The 13,370-nt window shown below is 39.8% G+C and overlaps 1 protein-coding gene across 6 annotated transcripts in view; it reads right to left on the reverse strand.

Annotated features, from left to right (window-relative positions):
- The window catches only part of SORCS1 (sortilin related VPS10 domain containing receptor 1), a 287,728-nt gene that overhangs the window by 30,827 nt on the left and 243,531 nt on the right, over nt 1–13,370 (reverse strand). For all 6 annotated transcript variants that reach the window (XM_084525016.1, XM_084525015.1, XM_084525014.1 and 3 more), the window contains 3 exons: nt 10,959–11,072; nt 9,779–9,950; nt 1,233–1,419 (listed from right to left, as the gene is read on the reverse strand). In XM_084525016.1, coding sequence (XP_084381142.1) covers nt 1,233–1,419; nt 9,779–9,950; nt 10,959–11,072 — 473 coding nt within the window. The remainder of the gene's footprint in view (nt 1–1,232; nt 1,420–9,778; nt 9,951–10,958; nt 11,073–13,370) is intronic.

Raw genomic sequence — 13,370 nt, forward strand, 5'->3', positions numbered from 1 at the left:
TACAGATCTTTTTGCAAGATATAATTATGAGTTTTGGAAACACATGGCACTGCTGAAGGATTATGTGACATAAAAAGTTTGCCACAGGACAGTATCAGGTTAGGGAATCATAAACGGTACACCTTGGTCAAGAATGTTAAGGTCTTTCTAAAGGAAGGCAATCAGGGAGGTATTTGTTCCCACTCCCCTAGAGCTCAGTGCTCCCTCATAAAGCCACTGTCTCCCACAGCTACCACTCCCACTGCTCCCATCTGCTGATATGACTGTGCACCATTAAAGAGCCGCCCTCTTCCCCTAAAGAGGCAGATGCTTTCGTGCTATAAGTAACACCAAAACTGGAGTACATGGAATGTGCTAAATTGTCTAGGGAGTATGTAGAGTTACTTTAGTGGTGGCTAAGTGATATTTTGTAAGCACAACTTACATAAAAATAACTAAGTTTTAGATTTTCCTTTTTTTTCCATTAAATCTGCCACAAAAATACACAGTCTAAAATATAAACCATTAACAAAAAGGGTGGGGGGAACACCATATAAGGTAAATTATGTGCACCCTTTCCCCCGCCAATCTGTTAGGGATATTATGAAATTCCAGTAACAGTTCAACCCTTTGGTTTCATAAACGTGAGGCAGAATAAAGATTAAAGAACACACTGATTATTTTCTGCAAGGACTGAGATACATTTCAGTGGTAAATCAGAGACAGGTGAAGTATAAAAAGGTTGAAAAGAACAGCTAAACAGCAATGTGAAGATAATATTTCTTCTTGTTATACACTTTAACACCAAGATTTTGGTTCCTATGACAACAGAAAGACTGAAATGCACTGGTTTGCATCCCAAATGCAGCTGCGTTTCATTAGGGGGCAAAACACATGCACAAAGTATAAGTCAAGGCTTTTAAAAGTGATTGCAGATCCTGAATCTCTTTATTTTTGTGGAACTGTAAACATGCTATTGACAAGGCAATTCAGAAAGGGACGGACACTCCTCTGAGGTGTCTCAGAGCAGACCACCCAAAATTGAAGGTAAAATGTGGTTCAAAAAGCAAATGTAACTATTCTCTGTGTCTCCTCCCATTCTGGAGTCCTCTGCTGGAGGACAGATAAACACTCATCATCTTCCATCACTCCCCTCCCAGCTGCAAAGCCTCAAACATCATCTCCAAGAGAAAATTTTATATATATATATATATATAAAGAATGACAAAAGCTAAAAATCATTATGAACATACATGTTACATGCAGGTACAGAACAGCATTGTCAGATCCCAGGCTGTTTTCCACTAGCACAGTCACTCGGAATATGCCCACGTTTTGGTAAATATGCTTGATCCCATCTTCTGTTGAGCTGAGATTAGCATATGAAACAGCAATGCCATCTCCAAAATCCACCTGAATGAGGGATCTCTGAAGGTCTCCCTGTGGTGACAGAAAAGAGAAAGGGTCAAAATAGACTCTGATTTTTTTTTTTTAATTTTTATTTTTTTTTAATTTTTCTTCTGGAAAAGATCTCCTGACACATCAGTCCACAGTCTGATGCTACCAGAGGAAAGGTGGCGACTTCATCAACCTGCTTATTAGTCAGTGGAGAGAAAGTGATAGTTCTTGTGGTTGACTTGGCTGCACTGTTAAGGAAATATTATCAAAGATGTGTTCTGTAGCCCTGCTTTTCTAGCTATCAGGGGAGCTAGGGGATCTTCTGGAAAACATACTGGCTGGGTCTCCTTATTGTGAAGTTGTGTGTTGTGGTGGGGAATCATTCTCATCTCAACAAGCACCGAGGACATGGGTAGCTATTGAAGTTGCCTCAAGAATATTTGGAACAACCCACTTTGTGAGTTTTGCATTTAAGTCATAATAAGTAGATAAGTAGAACAAAACAAGAAGGAACTTTGAGAAGTCCTCTGGGTAGGGTTAACTATATCAAAGTGGCGGGGTGTTAAAAGAACTACTTCAGCCTTACATGATAACGGCTTACAGAAGCTTATGACTTATGCAGTGGCTTGATTAAAATGACCTGGATTTGTGTTTGCTTCAGAATAGCTACCAACAGTACTAACACTAAATGGGACACTTTGTCCCTGCGTCAAAAGAGAAGTGCTAATAAATTAACAGGGCTGATTAAACTCTTATCCTTTTGCCTACAGATTATCCTAGCAGAGAGGGTTTGTAGCATAACTCAGACTGCTACTTTGTGACATCAGTGTCCTGGACTGCCAGTCTAGCAGGCTTCAGAACTGTTGCAATAAATCACAACAAATAAATAAATAAAATTCACAGCTGGGGGAAAAAATGCTAAAACAAAAGCCAAGGATATCAGGGATTTGTATTGCTCATGCCAGACACTTTAATGTGAAGCAATCCTAGAATTGGTTTTAATCTTCTGTTCTTGAAACTGAATTTCAGCCTGGTCCATGCAGCTCCATCAAACTCAACATCGAAGTCATCCAGCCCTAAAAAGTATTTTAAACCCAAAGGAGGTTACATTTCATTATTCTGTTTTACAGGCAAAAAGCAAATTTTTGATTTTTTGTTTGCAAGCCAGTTTAACACGCAGACAAACACTGAGAAGTCACACCTGTTTAAAAAAAAATATAATAATAATAATTCCAGATAATCCATATGTCACACACTACAAACACTTGCAAGCCTTTCCTATATCACAAGGCAGAGATATGCCCATGGTAAGGGCAGCTTCTGACAGCAAAATCGCTGCACAGCCTACACTGACCTGTATAGCAACAGTGGCTGCTACGGATCTTCTCCCTTTCAGGGGAGATGCGGTATATTGTCACAATTTTAAGCATTCCTGCTCCTTTTGAAAGTGCCCCTCAGTGGCTCTGCATGATGCTCACGCGGGTAAGCTCACGCTTGCTGCCTGTTGCCATGGAGCAGCTTCCTCCACAGGCCGGTGCTGGAGCAGCTGCCACTGTCTGGAAGAACACTGCTAAATTAATAGCTGAGGGCAGTTCATAAAACTGGCTGAAAGGATATTCAATTTACTTTGATTTGGTTTCCTTCCCCCCCTCAACTCCACCAAGACAGTCCTCTGGATGCCCAGCTGGAATGAAAGGTACCTGTGTAAATGGTTGGCATCAGGCAGGTTTCCACATTGGAAAAGGAAATGTGTGTGTGTGTGTGAGGGAACTGTGACAGAACTGCCTCCATTCAGCATGTTTCCTCGGTCTTTTTATCACTTGTTGTGAAGTCAGAAATGGTGGAGGCCTGGCTGATTGGAAAGCAGGGGGAGAAGAGCTATACCTGGGGATAACAAGAGAGATAAATTGTCCCAGATGCTCTGTAGAGGTTAAAGCGGCAGTCATTACACTACCCTGGCACCCTGCTGGAAGCTCAGTTGCTTCCAAAATGATGAGACAGAAATAAAAGTATTGCTCTGCTTTGGAGGATCCCAGGCTGAATGTGTGGAGGGAAAGGCATCCCATGACAGAGTTACATGCCTGGGGCTTCCTACAGATATGTTATGCTGTTTCTGTACAGAGTCTTGAAGGTAAAGACAGCAGCTCCCTGTCCTCCTTCTGAGAGCACCAGTAAGGGCAAAAGAACCCTGAGATGCTGAGTCACTAGGGAGAAGGCCAAATTGAATATGCTGGCAGAAAAACAAGCAATCAAACAAAAAAGAACATGGGGACCTCATGTGTTAAGCCAGACCCAGGTTGCCCCTGGGTTGATCTTAAATAAGTTTCTGAAGTTAAGCCCCTTGGTGAAGTGAGTTATTTGAAAGAGGCTCTGCAAAGTTTCAAGTAAGATGCAGTGTTCTGGGGTATCTTGACTTGATGTCCTGTTCGACCGAGCCAACAATCAGGTATCAGATGGGATATGCGTCCACAAAGAAAGGTGAGCATGCATGAGTTCCTCTGCTCTGAACCCCTGGTCAAAGGGGAAATATATTCTCTCAAGCATGGTGCTTCACTGAGACCAAAGACAGAGTTCTCTAAATACCCTCTTCCAGTTCTGTTAATCCCATTGCTAGGGCTTTACTCTTTCTTGTTGTTGTTGTTTGTTTTACTAAAAAGAGATGATATCTTTAAGTAAAACAATTATTCAGTAAAGCCATACTGTTGGGACAAAGCAGTCTGCATGGTTAAACCACACCACTGTAGTGACCCTGCTGGCTTTATCATCTCTGAGTATATTTGAGTTCATGCAGCTGAGATGTATTTCAGGACAATGTACATTCCCCTGAATATTTGAGGTAGCAGAGGAACATGAACAGGCTGATTCAATGTTAGAACAGCCCTGTTTCTGCAAGTGTCAAAATTCATGCCCCAAAGAGTGTTTTATCTCATCTTCATTTTCTCTATTGCCGTAAAAGCCATAGTGTCTACAGGTGCTGCCACAGAAGGGAGCCATTTCCAACACATGGAGGATTTAGATTTCAAATTTTCTTCCTAATTCCCTAGGGAGAAAAGATGCTGACAGGGACATCTGAAAAAACTAATTGAAGAAGAACTTCAGCTGCTGTTCCCCCAGTCTTTTTCATTTGTCTTGGCCTTTCCTGTTTTGTTTTAAAACTCTTTGAACTGGAAAAAAACATTTTCCATTCAGTAAGATCCAGGCTATAACACTTCTCTGAAAATGCCACATTTTGAAAGGCTGACATTTAAAATTCTAGCTTAGAAAGGGGAAGAAAAAAGTCAGGAAAACAAAGAGACTGTGGTTTTGATTTTTTAATAATGTTTTATCTGTGCCAGGAGAGAGCATGGGCACAAGACAGAGGATAAAGCAGGTAAGCCCAAATCAAAACATTTCAGTACATCCTACACCTGATCTACATCAACCCCAGCTGTCTGTGTCTGAGGCAGCTCTAGAGAGCCATTTGCAAGTGGCTATCTTACCAAGAGAGGTTTTGTTTTCCAAAAGATTGATGCATATACATATCTCTTACTAAAATCTCTCCTGTTCCTTTTTCTGACTTCTCATCATTTTGACAAATCCAGTGCTCTGTGATAGGGTTTCCTAAAGCTTTTAGCCTGATTAAGGTGGACATAAAACTCACCGCATTATTTCTGCAGCCACAGCAAAGCACTTGGATGCAATCAGCACTGAGTTGTCTTTGGTCAGCCTCTCTGGCCTCTGCTGTAAGAGGGCTTTAATGCCAGGGCTCTTAGGCATCAAGGGAAAAATTTGCCAAGTTGGCTGCTTGTGGTGGTATCTCTGCATTCAGCTCCTGTACTTTAATCACACTAAGCTAGGCAGCAACCAATTACAATAGCTAGAAAAATAAAAGTAATTTTAGTGGATTTCATCTTACTTTGTATTAGGTAAAATATACAGTATTTCATTTATAATATGTTGCAGTATGAACAATGTTGGATATACCTGAAGAACTACACTGCAATCTTGATAAAGACTTTAGTCCAGCCAAAGACATAAGCATATGCTGAACTTCAAGCACGAGTGCTCCTTGTGACCTGTGAAAAAGCCCTGGGAATTAAAAACAATTTTCCCAAGACCCCATCTTATGCCTTTTACCTACAGAACATTTGATAGTAAAATATAAATTGGAAATTTACTATTTTCTAAGGGATTTTCTCATTAAACACCTAGGGAATTTCTAATCATAAACACAACCCTCACCCTCCCCCAAAGCCAAATGCACATTTTCCCTGTATCTTGCCAAAACAGTAAAGCATACACAAGACCTATATGCTTCCAACAAACTCTGCGAAGCTTTCTGCCTCAGGGTATGCCAAGAAACAGCCTATCTAGTTCACAACAATATTGTTACATTTTGATTGCTTTTATGCAGCCCTGGGTATTTTGGTGTATCTGAGGTTAGGGCTCATTCCCACCCATCTATCAGGATTCTCTCTCAAACACTGTCTGAATCTTGCCCAGAAGGTTGTAATCATGAATCTTCCTTATTAAATTCCAGTCTTTGTATATAAATTGAAGTATTAAAACTATGAAACACAGTTCAAGGTTTCTAATTTCGGTACCCATGTTTCAGATTTAATTTTTAAGTCTTCAATTATGCATCAACTTGTACCTCTTCCTTACAGATGTTGAAAATGGATTTAATTATCTTCTGCAAGAGGCAGGACACCAATGTTGTTGGATTGTCTTCATGAATTAATGTTTTCTAACTCTGTTTTGTGTTTTCTTTATGTCAAACTTTCTTCCCACTGTGGCATGTTCCTGTCACCATCATAAAACATCCATCAAACATTTCCATTGCAACTGAGCATCTGTGCATAGGATACCTTTGGTCTATATCCGTGTAAGCATATGATTAATTTTAAAATGTATTTATATTCAACTTGATCAAATACAGAAAATCATGTTTTTATCTGTAAATTCCTGCTTACAGAGATGCTCTTAACTTTTTTTTAAAAAAGCCAAAATTGAATAGAATTCACTTTTTTATGAGGACAAATAGCCTGACGCTTTCCACATGCACCTCTTTTTCTACACCAAAACAGTTAATTGTACTAATCAAATCTCTCATCCTGACTGTCAGTTCTGCCATCACCACTCATCTATAAGCCTTTTCTAGAGGACTAGATCTTTTGTGCTTCACAGGAACAAACAAATACGGCCTCTCAAGACTATGCCAAATAATTCAACTTGTATGACTGAAGATGCTTTTGAAGACTGTGGTGTTTTGTGTCATTATGAAGGAGAGGTCAAATTTTGTATATTTTCATGGAATTTCAGCGGTGAATTTAAAAATGCATTAAAGGCTATGATTTCTCCTAACAAGTTTGTCATTATCAGTAACACAGAAAATGCAATTATAATTCAGATGACAGTGGTATGGGGGAGAGGGTGTACTGATCCTTGGCTGTGTGTTACTAACAGGAACATGCTAGTATTAGTAAGATAAACAGCCATGATTCAGCATGTGTGTTTAAAGTTAGGATGAAGGTTTCAGATTTTCATATTCATTGCTAACTAACTTGTGATATCAAAAGGGGGAACACGCTGGGATATTGTGAAAAACTACAACCTATGCTTTCAAGTACTCCTAGTTGTGCATCTTAAATTTGGGCACACAAACAAGCAAAACAATCCTAATGTTAAGCTCATCTCCAGAGACTTTAGCTGAATTGAATTCTGAATCACACCAAACCACAGTGCTGCGGTGGGGAATGCTAATAGTACTGTCCCCATGCCAGCAGGGTCCCCCTTGCTCATTGAATGTACCCGAGACACAACGTACCTTGGGTAACCATTTTTTAACACTGTCACTACAGAAACCCATTGCAATCTACATTAAATCCAGGGCTGTACTTGTATATTCACCTGGTAAGAGAGAATTCTCTAGCCTTATAAGCATTCAGCATAAAAAAGAAAGGCATGGAGCACATGAAGGAGAAAGCTCTATTTTCAGATGAGGGAACAAATAAGTAAAATGTTAAGTTTCTTACTCAAGGTGACACAGAAAGAGCTCAGAGTGCAGTTCAGGAATGAGATCAGGTGGCCTGAATTCTAGCCCATGGCTTGAACTGTTAGAACAAATGAGTTTTCTCACATATTAACCTAATGCAAACATCAAACAGCAAAAGAAAGTAGGCAAAAGCAAGCCAAAATCTACTCCCAGTAGAGTGACTTTGGCAAGTGAGAACTGAAGCAGACCTGGAATGTCAAAGACTTTTGGCTGTCATTTTATCAAGATAAAAAATAAATTAGAGTAGGCAGTTTCTCTGTGAATTATTTGTAATGAAACAGCTAAAGCCCTGAACCGTTCTGCCCTGAATGTCTTTACCATCCATTTCCTCAGCAAAGATGTATGAGCAATCAGACAAAACAAGTTTGAAAGCCATTGTGCTGAAAAGTGTTGTGCGGCTGCTTTTAGTGTCTCTGCTGAAGCAGTACAGCAAATGTCTGATGTTCCTACCAATAACTCAAATACACAAATAACAGTTGGGTTTGTGACAGGCAGGAGACCTTCATGACCATGTGATGGGGAAAGCATGCAGAAACAACACCCACTTAATAAAACTCCTCTATTTATTTTCTACAATGGAGCAGGAAAATATGCCAGGGATGTTGGGTTTAAGAACTTGAGCAGGAAAAATGTCTTTGCAGTTTTCATTTTGTTTTGGGTTCAATTTTTATTGCTGTGCAAAAATAAAGCAAGGATTCAAGTCGTTTATGTTGAGGAAAAACTATTGTTGAGTGCCACAGGTGAGAGGTACCAGCCCTTGGTCTGTGCATAGAGTCCAGGCCAGGACAAAGAATTAACCTATAAACCAGCACTATTTTGAGGCAATAGAAAAATGTACTTTAAAGAACACCTGGATTTCTCTTGTGCTGCCATTTAGTGACAGAGATTCTGTTGCTATTCTGCCTATCTCAATAGAAATTTAAGAGCAAAATTACCAGTGTAAGTACAGTGCTCCATTTATTAAACACTTCACCAATGCTTCATGCAATGGGACACCTGCTGACTACAGAAGGAAGTGTTAGTACTTTCTGGCTGCTGTCATTCAGTAAGATTATCATGATGATTATACCCAGACTAATACGAGAACTAACCTGGAGAAACCTTTCCAATCTAACATAGTATCATCATCAGAATGACAGAGTCCACAGTCCCAACCTTGAGCATCATTGCAGACATAAGGAGATTCTCTAAGAAACCCCCCTGTGCTGTGGTTCCTGTCTGACTCCCACAGGTGAGCGTAAACATCATTTTTTATTGCCATGATTTGTATCTGCTTATCTAAATCTACACTCTTTTAGTTTAAACCCCCTATCCCTTGTCCTGTGGGTCAAGTGGAACACAGGCATGAACAAATAGAGCTGAGAGGCTGTGGTGCATGGAACACCTCTGCAGATCTGAAGGCTTCAAACAAACTGTCTCAGAGGGATGCATGAATACATGAGATACATAGATGAGAAGGGACTACAAACACAAGCAAAGACCAGTTGTTGGTTTTCTTTGTTTTTTTTACTGAGTCCGATAAAAGCTGAAGGAGGACTCCTCACCACAGGCAAGCACTTAAAAATATTGGCCACTACTTCAGGGGGAAAGGGTTGATTAGGACACACTTTCCTCATGTGTCACTGGGCAAAATGACACATGCATACACACATATCCAGCCTTTTGTAACATGTCTGACGCCTTCTCTTCAGCAATAACAGGTGGGACAGATTGGGTGAATGTTAAATATCCTAGATTATACTATGTTCCATACCAGTGCAAGGCAGAACTAAACAGAAAATGGCAAGTTCTTGTTTTGTGATACCTCTGCTTTGTTTGCAAGGGACAGAAATTTCCTTTTGAGAAACAGGGCTGGACTATACAAACTCCAGAGATCCTTTCCAACCTCAGCTGTTTTGTGATTCTATAAATTTGACACTGTTTTATGTGACAGTTGCTCGTTTGCTGGGTTGTTTAACTTTTCTGGTAAGTGCTGTGATTTTTGTCACTGAAATAGCTAATTTGGTAAATAATGTAGTGTATAAACAATTATGCTCCTAGAACCATAGTTTATTCTCCTTTGTATTACAGCATATAACTGGCCTGCTCTCCAGTCCTACTGTGAAATTCCCAGGCAAGGCCAGTTCCCAGTTTTTATCAACTTCTCCCAATTACCCTTTGCACAGGATAGACTTTCAGTCTCACTGTACATGTATTCATACATCATCCGTTACCTTTTAGAGTATACTTTGCCACAGCTACATCATGGAGATGACTTTATCTCACACCCTCTTGGTTCACCTCTTCACCACTTTACAAACTTTGTCTGGCATGAATCAGACTGAAATGCAGCCATGAGGCTTGGGATGTAACAAAAATAGAGCCTACCTCTTCCAGCTGCACCAGGAAAGTGACATTATGTCCTTGCTCAGCTGTCAATTTGCCATCAGTGGTGATTATGCGAAGTCCATGGGGGGCTTTGCCAGGACATTGTTGTGGTTTTGCTGTGTACTGTTCTCTCACACCATCCGTGCAGTTATTAGAAACAACTTTCCGGTACCTGCAAAGGTAAAGAGAGAAATCTCTGCAAGATGCAAGGAGGTAGGGGTTAACAGGGTTAACTGGAAACAGGGAGCCATTTTCAAGGTTTCTTTAGACTAGGGAGGTTGGAAGACAACTTTTTATTGTTGCCTCTCAGCCAAGCAATCCCTGTGTACCTAATATACAAGTAAATAATTATGTTGTTAATAGCATATGATATGTAGCACATCTATATATCACATACTACATAGATCGCATAAAATATAGATTTATATGATGATCTAGGTTATAAGTTAAATAACTATAAAGTTATAAATAAGTAATATGCACATACAGTATGGAATTGTATTCTGTTATTATATTTTTAGGTGTAGTTAAGAAGATTTTCTCACATCATAAAACTATTCACTTCTCATCAGCTGTGAGACATCTCTCACTCAAGATGTAACTCTCCAGAGCAACAGAAATTACAAAGTTGAAGAAAAAAAGCAAATTATATCTATCTAAACTATATCTATGTACAAAATGTCAAAGCAGCTTGGATTCCTTTGTTTTATCACTTGCATGAGAAATGCAGCTTAAGGTCAGTCTTTTAATATATAATATATCTTTATTGACTTCCAAGAAAGCCAAAGAACAATCAGCATTTGGAGTAGCTGCCCATCTATTGTTTCTTTTCACTTATACATCAGTTTACACATCAGTCCTCTAAATTATTTTCCACCCTTTCTGCCTCACCTGATCCCACATGATTTTAAGAGGAGACTTTTCAGAGATTTAGTGATCTGGCCTTTGCCTTACATTTTCCACTCAGGTTTCTTTATGGCATCATTTTTCATAGAAGGGTCTGGACAATACATGATGGCAATCTGGAGGGCCAGAACGTGCACCCTAACAAACTCAATAAAGAGGTCCCCAGGGCTTTACCCAGCTTTGAGTCACCTATAGAAAATACTGTCAGTAGCTGTTATCAGGTTGAAATCTGTGTTGCTAGTCTACCTAAAAAAACACCTTCTGTGCCACTTACCCAGTGCTGTTGAGATAACTCTGTCCAACACTGCAGTCTTTTGACAAAGAAGATGGATTATACCAAAACGCTGGTAAACACTGCCCATTGCTGTGACGTTCATATCCATAATCACTGTTTTAACATTAAAGAAAATCACATTAAAAAATAAAAAAGAATAAACACAGGTATTAGTTCATGCTCACTACTATGGATTCAAGTCTTGATTTTTGTCAATCTGTTTCTTCCTAGTGTTTCTGATTTTTTACTGATAAAACAACTAATTCTTCTAATGAGAAAAAAATTCCTCTAATGAGCACAAACAAGCAGAAACAGACCATTGTTTTATTCAGGGAGTTCATGAGCTACTTCTTTATCTGTTATCCCTCCACAGTCTAACAGTATTTCTCATGCTCAGCTCTAGACCCAAATATAATAAAAGCCAGAGATCACCAAATTCAATCACTGCTGTCTCAGTTGTATCTTAGAAACCTGAAGTGCTAAACAATTCATTGTATTTGAAAACTATATCACATTAGCTGTACAGGAAAAATTACAGCTCTGAGAGAGCTGAATGAAGGCTTTAACAGAAGTATTTGGTAATGGCTGCAATTTTCATTTCTATTTTGGTTTGGAAGAGGAAATGCTACCAAAAACCAAGTGTCAGAAACAATGAGTCAAACTGGAATCTTTTGTTGCAAGTTGGGTTTAGCTATGAATAAATTAGCTTCAGTTCCACTAAAAATAAACAATTCCAACTGTTTTTGATTCCAAATAAAGACACTATAAAAATTGTTCATTTTTAGTTCCGTATTTGTGAAACAAATAAACAAATGAAATAAACTCTTTAAACAGTATTCTGTTCTGTTTGGGTGGAAAATCATTCTTATTCCTTATACTGAGCTTTCTCCATAAACCATAACTGAGAAGTTAATGGATCGTTATTTCTGAGAACTGCTATCCAGAGGTTCACAGACTCCTTTCCAATATTCCAGTTGTGACATTATCTCATTAACTGTGATCTTAAGTGATCTCTTTCTTCCTTTTTTTTTTTTTTTTTTTCTTGTTATCTTTAATTTTTTTGATATCATGTAGCCTAATGTCTAACAAAAGAGGATTAGGGTAAATTAGATTATGTGATCTAAAGGCTCATGTTTGTATATAAGGAACACCAATAATGTGGATAGAGCCAGTGAAGACTCTTTCCTGGTTCCTCTAAGGGCTGTTCAAAGGAGAACCATCAAACCATTTCCAGGGTAAGACCTACAAGATAATAAACAGGGAAGGCTCTGCCCAGATTACTTTGTAGACTGAGCAGGGTTACTGCACGCAGGGGTACAGAGCTCATTATGCCATGCCAAAAAAAGAGAATCTGGGGGTTGCACAAAACTTATTATGAGATGCCAAGGGGAAGAATCAAAGGCAAGAAAAGGGAAGGATCAAGGTGGTTTGAGGAATGTACAAAAACGCACAAAATCAGAGGGAAAAGGAATGGGTTGCGTGTAAACACAGTGTTTTTTTGGCTATGAACTTTCACTTCATTGTTCCCTGTCTTCTCATTAAATTCCATTTCTAACAGTTCTTCCAGGACAGGGGTTCTCTGTTCAGTGTGCATGTCTAAATGTCAGCAACTGGAGTTAGACCATGGGTCACAGGGCCCATGTGCCCATGGTACAGTGCCAGCAGGTAATCACTGGAGTGTTTACATAGTGCCTGGGTGCGCATCAAGCCAGACAGGACAGTGAGAAGGATGAAAACCTCAGGAGCTATGTGCTGTGGTCACAAGTCTGGGCTGGATACCAGGTCCGTGAATTGACCATTGGTTTGGGGGCTGGCTACTGATGTAAAGTCATGTAGGTCTGGACCAGCTAGTGAAGAGCCCTGTTGTACGTGTCTGTCTGCACGTGAGGCAGCTGGGCACACCTGGGATCCAGGGGCCATCCCCTGGCAAAGATCCACAGTCTGTGCCTGTGGGCAGGAGCACCAGAAACTGGAGTGTGGCTCCAGGGCTCAGAGGCTCATACATCCAGATATCAGCAACTGGGGAGACTGGGCATCCCAGGGACAGCTTCTGGATAGAAGTGGGTGTCTAAGACCAGGTACTGGTGGGATCAATATTGTACCTACATTTACATATGTACATACTTTCCACAAATCAGATTTCATCTTGATCACCTAGAGAGGGAACAGGATGAGGCAACTGGTGTTTGCACAAGTGCTGTGTTTTTTGTTTGGGTTAATCTGTGTGTCCAACCATGTATATATGCATTGCGTGTACATTTGGGTCTACCAGGAACAAATGCTCAACCTTGTTACTGCTTGAATCAGGGGATATAAAAAAGCTGCAGCAACCTCACCTCTATCAGACTACTGGATTCAGCAGCTGCTAACAGGCAGCAACCAATGCTGATCAACAGTGTGATCAATAATACA

Source organism: Aythya ferina (genome assembly GCF_964211825.1).
Source record: "Aythya ferina genome assembly, chromosome: 7".
NCBI classification, from domain to species: domain Eukaryota; kingdom Metazoa; phylum Chordata; class Aves; order Anseriformes; family Anatidae; genus Aythya; species Aythya ferina.